Here is a 15234-nt window from a genome sequence, read left to right on the forward strand (position 1 = left end):
AACATTGTCAAATATTCCCCAGTTCCTGATTATTTGCTGTTTTTCTTAGTTTTTATGTGATAGTAAATTAAATATCTTACGGTTTTGGACAGTTGGGTGAAAAAAATGGGCCAAAATTTTTCAGTTTTCAGATGTTCTATAGAAACATAGAAATGGATCAGCATATTAATCTATAATTAAATATCACACAAATACAGACTTTGGGTCAAAGCTTCCCAACATGGTGACAAACTCACAGCTTCAATAAAAGAAAACAAGGCTTTCAAAAACATGGTCGAGCTCAGATTTTTATTGTTATCAGCTTTTGGTGCGAGACATGCTCCAACAGACCATGAACATACAGTACACAGAACAAACGTGCTTTGCTCTGACAAACACGTGACGATTTCAACTGTCTATGACACCAAGACTGACTTTCCTGCAGGTCAAATCCAGTCTGTATAGTTACATTAAGGCTAAAAAAAATGTGTCCTGCACTATAATGTGAGCATGAAAGCAGTAGTTGCATCCTAACATCCAGTTTTTAGTATTGTGCTGGTTTGACTTGAATTCCAAAAGCTTGTTTCCTAAACGATGATTAAACCTTGTGATCAGATCCCCAAATCCTTCGCTGGTGCAGAACAACGTATGAACCAAGCCAGAGACGATACACTGTTTTCTTAAATCGGGTCCAATATGTAATAACGCCATCATCTGAGGTTTATTCTGACTTTCAACATCAAGTATTTACAGTTCAAACGCACTCAAAATCTCATTTTCTTTTCAGAAAAAAATCTTAAAAATAAAATAATCTTTAAAACATTCAAAAATCCAAACTAAACTAAAAGAAAACTGTTATTTGAAACTATTTGATCATCAAATAATGCTGCTGCTTAGTTAGACCTGCAAAGTCTGTCGCTGTAGAATCCAGAATGTGTTTTTCTGTGCTGCTGAACAGCAACGCAGCCAATACTGAAGCAGTATTCTAATAAATACTTTAGGCAGCTAACGCAGGATTATGAAGCCGGCTAGTCTGCTTGTCAGCCTAAACATAGAGGTAAAGTCTTAAAGTCTAAAACTTCACATTTACAATGAAACAGCAGCCATTAGTTTTAGTTCAGTAGTCCACTAAAAGGTTTTCACACTTATAGCAGCCATGAGAAGTAGTTCAGGAGCTTGTAGGACACTTGTTCTAAAAAAAAAAATGGCTTAAACTTCATGTTGTTGTCTGCAGAAGATGATGTGCTTTACTTCTTCTAAAGCCAGGCTACAAGTGTGCTGAACAAACTCCTGCTTTATCAAATATAACCAACTCAATGTGTTCTCTGTACCTATTATTTTTTAGAGCTCACAGTTATAAATGCATGATGACAAAACAGGAGGAAATAAAAGTTCATTAACAGGTGTTTGATAAAGAAATGCAGATGACAAGACCGTCTACAGACTGTGAGCTGATATTAGCCTGAAATTAAAACTTGGTCAGTGTTCTTAACTTGTGTGAAGGGTTTTAGGGTATCGCACTCCAAATGTTTAGTAAATGTTTAAGGTAAAAATATTCAATATTTACACAAATAAAATTGTCAGTTGCTTCAATCCAACAATATGAAATTTAAAAAAAGGGAAAAACAAGTCCCTAAAGCCGATTCTGGGAAACTCATGAATCTGTTGCACTTTTATTGCAAGGCCATAAATGGGGAATATCTCCGTTAATACTGATAAGTTTAACGTCGTCTGGAGTGACTCCTGTCTCTACTTGTGCTGTGTCTCTTGTATTTTCGACTGTACCGACTGTGACTCCTCCTGTCTCTACTTTTATTGCTGCTCTTGGAGCTGCCTCTGCTGTATCTTCGGTGGCTATCCCTGTGGCTCCTTCCCCTGCTGTAACTCCTCCCGCTGCTGCTCCTGCTCCTGTCCCGGCTGGAGCTCGTGCTCCTGCTGTAGTGGCTGTGGCTGCGCCTCCTGCTGCCGTGGTGACTGGAGCTCCTCCTGTGACGGCTGGAGCTCCTCTTGTGATGGCTGGAGCTCCTTTTCCTCCTGCTGTAGCTATGGGAGCGCCTTTTCCTGCCCCGGCTCTGGGAGCTCCGCTCTCTGTGGGAGCGGTCCCGGTCTCTCGCCCTCTCCAGGCTGTGTTTGCTCCTCACCACGTCATCCTTCCTCCGCTCCCTGTCTTTCTTTCTGTCTGTTCCTCTGTTTTTCCCTGAAACCTGGGAGTGAACACCAGATTTGGACGCCTGCTTCTCTTTACCCTCAACTGCTCTCACTCCATTCACGTGGCCCAGAGCTCCCAGCATCACATCATCGTCGCCAGGATCTGAGGCCTCGTCCCTCATCACAGGTCCAGCCTGGTCCTCAGTGTCTGGAGGTCTTGTGGTTTTCTCGTTAGTCTTCTTCAACATGTTGCACAGCAGTCTCTCCCTGAGCTCCTTTTCTCGCCGCTGGAGCTCCATTGCTCTTTCCTTCTCCACCTCCACCCTCTGGAGCTCCTCTTCCTGCTTGCGTCGACAGGCTTCTAGCTGCTGAAGTCGGGCCAACTCCTCCTTCTGTCGCGCCTGCTCCTGCCTTTCCTGTTCCTCGTGTTCGGCTCTCTCTTTCTCCTGCTGCTGCTGCTTCACGGCCTGTGGAGGAAGAGGAGACAGTGTACGTAAAGATGAAAGAAACAAGAAAAATAATATCCTGTCGTTGATCATGTTGTACAAGCTGGAGATTAAAGCTTCTAAATAGTTCTGCACCAGCATCAAATCCACAATCAAGTTAGTCGGGGTGGGATGCTGTGCTGACTCAAATCCACTACGAAACAACATTACAGTGTTGTCAAATTATTATTACAAATCACACAAGCTCCTTATTGAGCAGCAAATTATTAAAAAGTTCTACTATTGTGAACCAGACAGAGATGATTAGCCAGTTTTTCTCTAGAGGTAACAAAATCACCCCAACCAGCACCTTCTACACTCTCCAATTAACATAATTAACACTTAAAAATCTATTTTCATATTTTTTGTCATCATGAAGAAAAAAAATTAACACATTTGCAAAACACAGAAGTTCAAAGACTACCCTTTATGAAACACATTAAAAAAACGACTAAAGGCATAAGCCCGGGAAGTGGAAAAACAGATTCAAAGTATAGAAAACTTAATGTCATGCATTTTTAATTGTGTTTAATTCTTACAAAAAAGTGCAAAAGCTGCACTTTTTCTCGTTTTACTGGAGGATATGTGCTGGACTATTATTTTGGCCAACTGCAGTGACTTCTTGGAGTCTTGTCTTCATATTTTATGTTCAGTTATGAGAGCAGGATAACGCATAAGCACATTTCCAAAGTGTCAAACTATTCCTTAAAAAAACCTTCTAGTTCTTCTTCTAGTTCAGACTGTGTACATGTTTATATCATCTTATATTTGCTGTATTTTGTTATGCGTTTTCTTTAATATCAATACTAAATATAAACTACTAACTGTGGAACATTTTGTGAAAACAATGCTCAGATGAAGTTCAGTAACAGAGCATGTTTGCAGGTCCAAATGTCCTAAATTAAAAGTGTACTGTTGTGCAGCAGATGGATGTATGTACACTCATTTGGAGGCGTTTTGTGTATCTTTGTGTACATGTGTACCTTGGCTTTGGCCAGCAGCTCAGCGATGAGCCGAATAGATTCCAGGTTACGCTGAGCGAGCAGCAGTCGCCTCTCCTCCATGGCGATCTTCATCTGCAGCTTCTTCTGCTCTTCCTCCTGCTGTCGCCTCACTTTCTTCAGGTTCCTCCTCTCCTCTCTCTCCCGCAGCTTCTGCTCTCGCTTCCGCAACCTCTCCTCCTTCCTCCTCTCCTTCTCCTCCTCTTCCTGCTCCTTCTGTTTCCTGAAAAAAGACAAGTTTGGCATCTGTGAGAATCTGTTGATATATTGGCTTAAACAGTGCTGGGTAGCAATGTATGATTGCTTTTCTCAGTACTAACTAGAGTGAAAAATTCATAGTTCAAGCCTGGCAATAAGGATATATTTATCAACCAAAACAAAAATAACAAAAATGTCATATCATACTGATGACCCTGAATTAATATTCTTCAAACTGAGTTGTTTTCCTCTCACAGAAACCTAGTTAATGGTACATCAGAGGGAGTAATAGATGAGGAAAAAGTGATTTTTCTCTTGGTGAAGTATTCTTTCTGTTTAAAAAAAAAAAGCACTGAAATTGATTTTCTGACATTTTAAAAAATACTTCTGTCTTCACAATAATTAAATATTGCTCAGTTTAAACCTTTAATACCTGTAATAAAAAGGGTGAGTTGGGGATGGGTGTAAGTCTAAGGCAGATAGACTATATGTGCAGGTGTAGCACTTGTACTGAATCAACACAACATACGGTAATATCCGCAGTATGGAAAACCTCATTTGAAGAATATAGTGCATTGTGGTTCTACTGTGCACTGTCTATTTACTGAGACAGTGCCAATGACAGAACTACATATAACATCAGTATGAAAACATGCTTATCCATAAAGACAAGGTTTGCCTTCATGTTATATTCGAATGACATTAAGTGTAAAAGCAGCAACTAATTTACATTTTCTTGTGTTCAAACTGGGAAGTAAATCATTATAATGCTGTGCTGAACCCAAAAATACAGCATGCAGTTGTGTCCTTATTCTAATATGTTATGGTTAGAATTAATCATTTTATCTAAATTATCACTTTGGATAATTTTATCTGACAGCTGTAATCACATTAGCATGTGATTCATGTTTGAATATATTGTTTACTTCATTTGGCAACGAGTATTTTCTCGTTGTTGACTTAATCTATATTTTTTAATATTTGCCAACTGTTAGCTGAGGTGAACGGTACTTTATTCTAAGTTTATACCTTGTCTTTCATAATAAATTACTGCAATACTATCACACAATGGGTTGCATAAATGTTATGAAGTCGACTTCTTGTTAAGTTCCATGTATTAATACATAGCATTCATACATGTGTATGCTTATGATGCTTTCGTACTATTTGCATTATATTCAGGCAACTATGTATGCATTGGAAAGTAGTGAGAGTTTTTATTGTGAAGACACAGGAAGTGTTGTTGTTCTGAAGTGTGTTGTGGAGATGGCTGTAACTAATAAAGTAGTCACCAAGTATCTTCTTGTCGAGTAACACTTCTGTCATACCTCTCTTCCTCCTTCCGCCGCTCCTCCTCTTCCTTCTCCCGTCGCTTCTGCTCCTCTCTCTGCCGCTCCAGCTCTTGCAACTTCAGCCTGTCCAGGCTCCTCCTCTTCAGAGCTGTCTCACTCAGGTGCTTGCTGGTGTCAAAGGCCACCTGGAGAAAAAAAAAAACATAAACAAAAGCTCAGATACAGCGCTTACAAAGATGTATGAATTTCTTCCAAAAGCTCCCCCGTTTGTTTAAGCAACTATGATGAACAATCATGTCTAAGTGGAGGATAAAATCATTACTACATCATCATCATCATCATCATCATCATCATCATCATCATCATCATCATCATCATCATCATGTGGGACTGACTTACTTCACTCTACCAGCTGCATATCAAACTTACCCTGTGAGTAAACTGAGATAAAACTGAACAGATTTATAGGAAGATTATTCTCAAAAACTAAATGTGAATCACAACAGCTTGATGTTTTATAGTCCACAGCTATAGAGTGTTATAGTTTGATAGTGTAATTATACTATGTATTATAACACAATGTCTTGGTTAAAACAGACACAGCACAATACTGATCAGGCAGGGTTATGAAGACTATTATTTACCAAATACTTTGTGTGACAGGCAGGACTCTGTTAAGCCAAAGGTTGGTAGAGATTATAAGAATCTTTATCTTTCTGGAACCATCTAATTAAACCACAGAACTAACCTACAATATTGTCTTTTGTTCCCTCATCTCTTTTATACCGACCCTATATACCTTCTTTTATCCTCCTTTAGATTTCACAGTGAGGCTTAATTCTGTGGATTAAGGGACCTGCCCTGTCCCCCCTTAACCCCATCTCACGATCTGAAATGATGATGATGCAGCTCTAACTCTCATTCCACTAAAAGGTCTTAAAGCTGCTTCGTGACTCTGAATAACACAATCTCATTGCTGAAACCTGCTCATCTACAATTCCACTATTGTAGCTGCAGCTCACTTGTGGCCTCACACATAAAACATGTCTGATACTCAAACACAAAAATCTCAAAGAGATTGAAGGCTTGTCAGATGCCAAAATGCTGCACTTGGGTGGTATCTAATTTTTCATACCTTCCTGACATTTCATCAGGACACATGAAAAAAAAAAAAAGCCCTTGTAGGATGTATGAAATTGTCTGACACTGTATTGATTTTTTCTTTATCGCACAAATTGGCAACGCCATTCAAACCATTAGGAAGTCACCATAAAAAATAATTTAAACCTCAGATGTTATACAACTTACATCATAGTATAGTTATATATTCAAACACTGGTAATTTATCCATTCAAAATGATATCTGATGCTGTGAATATGTAACTGTTTAGAGGAGCAAATATAATTTTGACGGTATTGAAAATCATACCTGCAGGATTTTTACATACCCTGGTATACTGTAATATCTTAATACTTCCCAAGCCGGACTTGTAAAGCAATGAGTCTGCTACAATCATTTGACTCTCCCAGGAAGATGGGTTTGAAATTATTTGGTATTTGTTTGGGGACTGAGACTTTTTCCACCTTGCCCTCATTACCAGCACCTAACCGTGGCCTGATTGAAATTAATGAAGCGTTTCTGTTTTTTTCGTGAAGTGCTGGTGTGAACATGACCCTATCACCAGTTAAGACTGCAGTTCTCAGTATGTTATACTGTTATTTGATCATATAGCATTCACACAGAAACCTTAGGGGAAGAAAAGACACCATTTGTACCTTTTTTCCAGCAGCAGATTGTGTCAGCGATAAATTGTTTGACAGGGGTGAAGCCAATATTTAATTAAGTTTTCCAGCTCTTTTTTTTGGCACTGTCTGAGCTGTAAGGTATTTTCACTTAGTGCTAACATTTCATTTTTAGGTACGGGCAGGTGTTGAGGAGGAGCGAACCAGCTGGATGGTTGGCATGTGACAGCAAGGAGCATGGACTAGGTGGGAGGGAGCGCTGAAGAGGAAAGTGTCCTGGACTGACATCTGGCGGGTAGAACCACAGCGTATCAAGTTCGTGGTCCAAGCTGTGTATGAGGTCCCGCTACCCAGCCCAGCAAATCTCTACATTTGGGGCAAGAGTGAATCCAAGTATCAAGATCTGGTGGAGCAGTGTCAGAGTCACACCTGGAAAGCTCCCTGTGAGCCCATCAAGGTGGGGTGAAGAGGCTTTGCCAGTCGCTCATTGTGTGTAAGCTCTACATCCTTCTTGGCATCACAGGAGCTGACAAAAGGAGAGCCAATAAAGTCCACCATAGAGGCTGAGGAGAAGGCCTCTAGGTGGCTTTGGATCATTAGGTCCAAACTGTGGGCCGATGCTGCTGGGACACAAGTCTGAGTCTGATCAGCCCTGACTGGGTCGCCTGAGTGAAGGTGTCTGATGTTGCAAGACCCGAAACACCCGATGATCTCAGGAACATCACTGATGTGACCCAAAAAACCCTCACTGTCCAAACATGCCAGACTATGAGAGATGAATAAAGCCATTTCAATTATTATTATAATTGAAAAACCCCCCCCATCACTTTATACAGCTTAGTGATGAGATAAACTACCTATGTACTGGGAGAGAAATATTTCAGAGGTAAAATAAATCACCCCTTAAATGTGTTCCTGACAAAACCATTAGTGTGTAGATGATGCTTCACAGTACCTTAATGTTGCAAGCGACTGCCTTTCCATCTTCTCCTTTCATCATCAGCTTCATGCTGCGCATAGTGTCCATGGCCTTGGTGAAGCCACCATACTCCTGATACTGGACATACGCCTCAAAGTTCAAATGACCCCCGAAACTAAATGTATTGAAGTTCTTGTCCAGCATCTCTTCCCTGTATGGGTCCAGCATGGGGATGTCAACATTTCGTACCTACAATCAAAAGATTTTGCATTCATTAAATTAAATAAAAAGTTAGTTTTGTCTAATTTCTCTAATATTGATGATGTGATAATATTCTGAATATGACTTTTAATGATTGTGTGCAATATTCAAATATAGTAATAAGTCATAAGTTCAGAGAATTCTATCACTTAATTGTAATAAATACGATCACAGATATCTTATAGAACTTGATTATATGAGTAAAAAAACTTTATTAACTTCTGCTTATTATAACAGTCAGTCAAGCAGTTTGAAAGGGGTAGTCAGAGCTCTACACAGGAGGGACTTTTCACCCTAATCTTTATTTTACTTACAGGAGGGAATGATGCTGGAAAAACATTCGAAAATTCGTACAGATATAATTTCATATCAGGCCATTATGTTACTGTGGTGAAAGCCAGATAAATAAAGAGACTAACAAATTACATATTTGAAACCTGTATTCAAGTTAGTTAGAAACAAACAGATGTCGCACCTTGCCAAACATCTGGAAGACAGAGATGAGAACCTCCTCAGAGGGACGATCTGGGAACTGGCTGTCTTTCTGGCTGAACCAGCGGCAAGGGAGCCCTTCCAGGTGAATAGTGTCAGGTCTTTCTCCCGGCACAGTCTCATTCATGTCCTTGGCATCTCGGAAGAAGGAGTCCCAGTCATGCCGTGTTGGGAAGTCCACTTTGTTCTCTACTGCACGAACCTGAGGAAAGAGACAGAGAGAAGGAATGATATACACTAAGTTGCTAGGTATTACTGACTAAAACTAATGCACTCTAAAGGAATAAACTGCAATAAATCCTTCATTCTTGAACGTTATAATGTTTTTACTGAAATAGTTTGAAGTAGCGCAGACACTGCATTTTTAGACACTGCAAGTCTTGTGCATTGTGTTAACTCACACTACACATTTTAAACACAACTGTCTGAATCAAGACTGTACTTTCTGCCACAATAATTCCATTAATACTAATACAAGCTCACTGTAGTTTCAAAAGGAACTTTTGACAGCAGATTTACTCTCCTTGATATAAGAAGGGTGAATAAAATATGAGCGTATTTGTATAACTCAATGCAAATTGACCACAGAGAAATGGTAGGTACTGAAAACAGCACATACCCAGCTGTAAAGACAGCTTTACCTTCAATACATCAGTAAATCCACTTAGTTTGATGCTCTTCCCATCCAGTCGACTCAGCAGGCTCTTGACCACTGTTTTGTTTTCCACCTCGCCCTCAAAGCGGATGAAGTCCATGGTGCTCTTGGAGATCCGCAGGACTGAAAACTGCTCAGGAGCTACCATGGCCTTCACCCTCTCCATTACCTCCCAGTTGGAGATGCTCTTGCCTGGCAGCTTGAGCTGGGGCAGCGCCACACTGACGGTCATTTTGGCGATGGGCTTGAGGTACAGGTTGTACTCAGCGGAGAGGCACACTCCCTCTGTGGTATCGTGGACAATGGTGGTCATTGTTACAGACAGGTTAGCTGCTGAAAGGTTAAACAGACAAGACTGTTAACACATGTTAAGCTATCATCTTGAAATAAACATGAATTTGTTAGATTTATATAAAATAATCTGCTTCGACTAACAATTTACATCTAATGCAGTTTTTTCACAAAAAAAGTTTTTATTAACTTCTTAAAATCACATCTCCTTTTCCCGTATTAAAAATGACCAAATCTATGAATAAACAAATATTTTTTTATTCAAAAAGTTTAACTACTGGACACATGATATCTCCTATTTTACTGAAAAGGCCATTATCAGTGTATGTGCACTGGTGGCTTCAAGTTTCCACATCACACTTGTGTACATGCCATACTGGATTACAATTGGCTCCAAAGTATTTGTGATGTCTCAAAAGTGCTCACAACTACACGCCTTAAACTGAGATTTTCAGGGAGTGCAGAGAAACCTTCATTTAGCACTAAGATATTATAGATATTGATTAAAGTAAGAAGGATCAGGCTTTTGGGAGGACACCAACATGTTATGTTCATGTTTACAATGGCTGTCTTACATCTTGCATTTCTGACATAAGAGAAGAGTCTGATTTCGGTAGATGTAAAAAGCAACCCGACAAAATGTAACCCCCCTACTCCTGCTGTCCCTCCATGTCACCCTTGTTGCCACTAGTTACAAATGACTTCAGACATAAATAGTAGAGAGGCAGATGTGCCAATTGACTGATTGTGTGTGGTGTTTGTGTGTGTGTGTGTGTGTGTGTGTGTGTGTGTGTGTTTGTGTGTGTGTGTCACAAATTGCATTTTTAATATAAGAGGGGGAGTCATATTTTGGTAGATGACCAACCCAAAAAAATCTGACTCCTCCACAGTGTCTCCCCTGTGGCCATGAGGCAAATGTGTCCAGATACGTCAGCTAAGACATTTTTCTTTGTGTGAAACCTGGATTTTTTTTTTTTTTTTTTTTTTTTTTTTTTTTTTTTAAATATAGCCTAAGAGGGGATTTGGGGTTATCCTGCAGTAAACCGAAGATAATAAGACTGTTTACACTAAAATAAAAAAAATTAAACCGAAGCGGACTGCTACTAGCTTATAATGAGCGTTCAAGAGAAAGAGAATCACAAGTGCGAGGGAGTCGAACAATTCTGTTACACCGTTAAAAGGAGAAACCACGACACATTCGGCTGAGAGACACTAATTAACACGGTCACTCATTACACCGAAACACCGGGTCGTGTTGACTCACTTAGCAACCGACTCATTTCAAACGACGCTGAAGGAGCATCGTAGTTTACGTTACACCATGACGACTAAACGTCACTAAAGTATAGTTTCTAGCTTGACTATTAACCTTGTATACGTGAAAACTATTCAGGTTCATAGCAACATTAGCTAACGTTAGGCTAGTTAGCCTTAAGTGATCTGCAACTGTATCCTTTTAGCATTTCGACATCTTCCGTCTCTATTACAGAAAGTTGTTCTAACGTCAGCTATCACCATAGTTATCTGCCACGTACCTAACATCAGTTAGCCTCCTGGTGAAAATGAAAAAAATCAACAATCGTATTGTAGTCACTTATGGAGAGACTAACACTGCAGAAAAAATGATCAAAATACATGCCACTTCCGCACATCTTCAACTTTGACCTTAAAGGAAACAACATGTAGCACAAAGTAATGACATCATTTAAAAACAGCGACACCATGTGGGGAAAATTCATTTAAATATATCTAAAAACTCACAGACCACTTTATTAGAAACACCTGTGCAATTTCATTAAATCCAATACAACCATTAATTCCACTTTTATAAAGCTTATACATGTTAAACATATACAGTTTTTGTTGACATTATCAGAAAGTTGATAATTCACCTCAGTGTTTATTATTGAGGTCATAGTGGGTGTAGCTGGTGTACTGTGTGTTTGGCTTTGGTGGAGGGTGAGTACGTGTGTAGGAGAGGAAAAGAGACAGAGAGAGGAAGCAAGATATACTGTGTTCTCTGTGTGTGTTTATGTGTGTTATATATGTCAGCAGTCAAGAGTTTGAGAGTTCAGCAGCCTGATAGTTTGTGGATAGAAGCTGTCTCGCAGTCTGATTGATCTGGCTCTTATGCCGCTATACTGCTTACCTGATGGTTGCAGTGAAAAGAGTCTCTTGCTGTTTTGGCTGGGGTCCTTGATGATCTTTCCGGTTTTCCTCATGTTCCTCTGGAAGTAGAAGCCCTGCATGGCAGTTCAGACCTGCTGATGCACTGAGCAGCTTTGGTGACTCTCTGCAAGGATTTGTGTTCCTGCTTGGAGCTGCTCCCATTTCAGGCCCTGATGCAACCAGAGAGGAAACTCTGTAAAAAGTGTGGAGTGAACTTTATTGGAAAGTGTTCCTAAAATTGTCTGAACTCTGTTAATGTATACTTTTCCTTTCTAGTATTTTAACTATTGCATCCTGTCTTTTTTCTGTGATGTGTGTGCTTGAATTTTTTCTGAATTGAACTGACTTTAATGCAACTAATCAATCATTCAACTAGTCATTTCGAGCATTACCCGAACAACCACATCCCCTATTTCTTCACAGGATTGATGCAGAAGTTTCATGAGACAAAAGAGAAGTCAGCTGACAGTGCACATTTCTTACTTGTTTGATGCATATTTAGCCTTGTTAGTGAGAACTTACTGTAGGCTGAGGATGAATGTTTGTCATCATCACTGTGATAACTGTATGGTGAGAGAGAAAGAGAGTGAGAGACATGGATAGATTGGACATGGATTAGTCTAACAGCAGAGGCCCCAGGCAAAAAAGTTGGCACCATTTCCCTGAAAAGATGGCAGAGGAATTTACATAATAGGCATTACTCTCTTCACTGTGTATGTAGGTCAGTAGCTGCAGTCACACAGCCTCTCTGCTCGGTCCCCATCAGTAGTCATCTAACAGATAGGCTGCCTAAGGCAACAAGACTATAGAAACCACAGGCCCAGGAAAAAGCTCTGGCCTTTAGTGACCTGTATAAATCTTTTTTGACAGGATGAAGGAAATAACAGAGATAAGACAACATTAAGAGCCAGCTCTGACTTTAGAGCATTTACATTTACCAAAGCAACGTGTGTAATATGTAATGGCTGCTAACATCCCATCTGTATATGGTTGATTTGTCCTGATAAACATAAGGCGGAGAACAGAGTGACCAAACAAGCCAAAGGAACATCAACCTGCAACAAGAGGAAAGTCAAAGCTGTGTTTGTGTGCTCTAGTCGAGGTGCTGAGTACACTGGAAATATACCACATCCCTCTCACATAACTTCCTCTATTTTTCCCCAAGTGATATGCTGGGGATAATATGCTCAACTGCCTAATGAGAAATATCAGAGCTGCTGTCCTCCTTTAAATCTTGTTTTTAATATACTAACAAAACTTGGAGAAACTTGCCTTTTAAACAGTTACATTTTGTGTCTTTCATCCTAACACCAACAACATTTTGACCTAAACTAGGTCAGCATACAGTACACTTGAGATCACTCAGAGGACATTTGGCTTGTGCAACAACTGAGGTACACACTTGGACACTCGCACGAACGCACACAACAGGTGCAGAATGAGGACTGGCTTTGAATGTATATTGGGTGCAGTGTTACACAGGCAGACTGTGGACAGGAAGATGTGGCTATTCTGTAAATGCGGGACCAAAGCTGGCACAGGGGGGTCATCAGATCATCAATTATTCAGCACCACCAGACAAGGACAATCAGTTGGTGTCAGCAGGAATGACAGATGAAATAGCCGGCTTCATTTGGGGGCTTTGGTCCATTCACTCTGAACTCCAGGCCAGTGTCCAGAGAAGGCTTATCATATGTTTTGGATTTGTTACTGTGACATTTTTAAGAGTATCGTTCCTCAAAATCTTGTGTCAAACTCTAACTACTGACATTGCGCTCCTGTTGTAAGAACTCAACAAAGCATAAAGTTTAGTTTTATGATAACACATTTTTATTTGATTTGATAATAAAGGATGAGACATGAGGAGGAAGATGACAGTGGCTCAGTAACTACGCATGGCATTTTCTCACCATATAGTATAATAACTTCACAGTATTTAACAAATAAGACAGACACAGTGAGTTACAGACATACAAAAATTGACAGTGCACTGCTTTTACATTTCCTCTATTCATGCATCTGAAAAAAGTGACATCAAAGAACATCTGTATAATACATTTCTACATCAAAGGTGTCAACCGCATGATTACACAAAGTCCTATGATCTGAGTACAAAGGCTACAACCCAAAATACAAAGGGAACATTCGTGAAATCAAGGATGCATCAGTGAGCTACTGATGCAATAGTCAGAAATTGTAAGAAAGGTTCACATACTTTGGAAAACAGTCAAAAAGTCAGTATGCACCTCAGCTAAACAAACAGTATATTGTGGTGTTGAGTCTTTACTATTCAGAGATTACACAGACATGATTCATGAGTAAATGATTGTGTACATGCAATGTTAGACCAATACAAGAGGCCAATATAGGCCTTTTTAAACATTTCAAATCTGATCCTATGTGATAAGGTGGTTATTGAATCAGTTTGTTTGATTGCATATTTACTGGAGAACTGATCAGTGCTACGCTGGTTGTCTGTGAAAAGACTAAAAAGATTAACCTGAACTTATCTGAGAATAACTGACTCACATTCACTTATTTACTTGATGCACCGATTTCTTGGGCATTGAAACAGATGCTTCATGAAACAGTGAAATGGAAACTGGAATTCTGTAACCATTAAAAAAATTATCTTTTGGAGCTGCATATCAGCACAAAGATGCTGCAATCTGCTATCAGTGATTCACCACAGAAAAGAAATGTTATAATGAGAGAATCAGATTTGGAAGATTTGAGGTACATTATTGGCAGTAGAAAAAGTTATATAACCAATATTGTCTACCACTGTGCTTCCGCTATGTGAAACAGTCCTACAGTGTAACTGATCAGTGTCTTTATATAGGTAATTGGGTCTGGCTAAAGCCATGGCAGTGTGGAAATATCTCCCCTATCAGTGCAACTAACCGGCACTAAACCACCCTTTTATGTCCCTTTAGGTGAAAATTACATTGTGTTATGTGTACTTACTGTTTATACAATAAAATGTACATCTAAGGGGTGTAAGGGTTAGATTATAATGTGTGTAGGATATTTACATATACTGTAAGTATGACATGGGACCAAGAACAGCTGTCATGGTTTTAGTTTCAGCAATTTACTCCCATGATCACAAACTACCTTCAAAGTGTCAAAGTGCAAATGTGACAACTGTACATTTATGGTTTGGACATACAAGAATACTGTGGTAACAACAGTTTAAAAAGAATATTAAAATCTGCTACTTAAAAACATTCACATCACTGAAATTTAGTTTAAAAAAAAACCTCAGCGCCATCCAATCGAAGGAGGTTGAAATATAGAAAATTAGTTCTATAAATATATTACTTCATTTTCCAAACAGAAAGACGATTTTGGATAATTGTGGGATGAAACCTAAGTACTGTTATCACCAGTATAAGTCAAAAGCTAAATTAAAAAGCTAGTACAATCCTGCTTGTTGCTTTTGCATTTGTGTGAACATGGTTCTAGTGTAAGGTATTAAACTAAGACACCTGGTGTAATGTTTGCAACCTGCTCTAACACAGAGCCTCGAAGATGTGTAGAAAACCCGACAAGCACCAAGAATCATGTTCAAAACTCAATTTTGAACTCAATTAATTGT

The 15234-nt window shown here is 39.4% G+C and overlaps 1 protein-coding gene across 2 annotated transcripts; it reads right to left on the bottom strand.

Annotated features, from left to right (window-relative positions):
• Positions 1–359: 359 nt before the first annotated feature.
• akap17a (A kinase (PRKA) anchor protein 17A) lies at positions 360–11112 on the bottom strand. 2 transcript variants are annotated; one of them, XM_062432159.1, is made up of 7 exons: positions 11000–11112; positions 9160–9506; positions 8502–8720; positions 7802–8014; positions 5140–5288; positions 3596–3836; positions 360–2594 (listed from the first exon to the last, which is right to left on the bottom strand). In XM_062432159.1, the coding sequence occupies exons 1-7, from the start codon at positions 11004–11006 to the stop codon at positions 1701–1703; spliced, it is 2070 nt and encodes a 689-aa protein (XP_062288143.1). In that variant the 5' UTR covers positions 11007–11112; the 3' UTR covers positions 360–1700. The 2 variants fall into 2 exon arrangements, with proteins under 2 accessions (XP_062288143.1, XP_062288144.1); XM_062432160.1 differs by having other exon boundaries at positions 9160–9503; positions 11000–11097.
• Between the last annotated feature and the right edge of the window lie 4122 nt (positions 11113–15234).

Source organism: Scomber scombrus, chromosome 13 (assembly GCF_963691925.1).
Source record: "Scomber scombrus chromosome 13, fScoSco1.1, whole genome shotgun sequence".
Classification (NCBI taxonomy): Eukaryota; Metazoa; Chordata; class Actinopteri; order Scombriformes; family Scombridae; genus Scomber; species Scomber scombrus.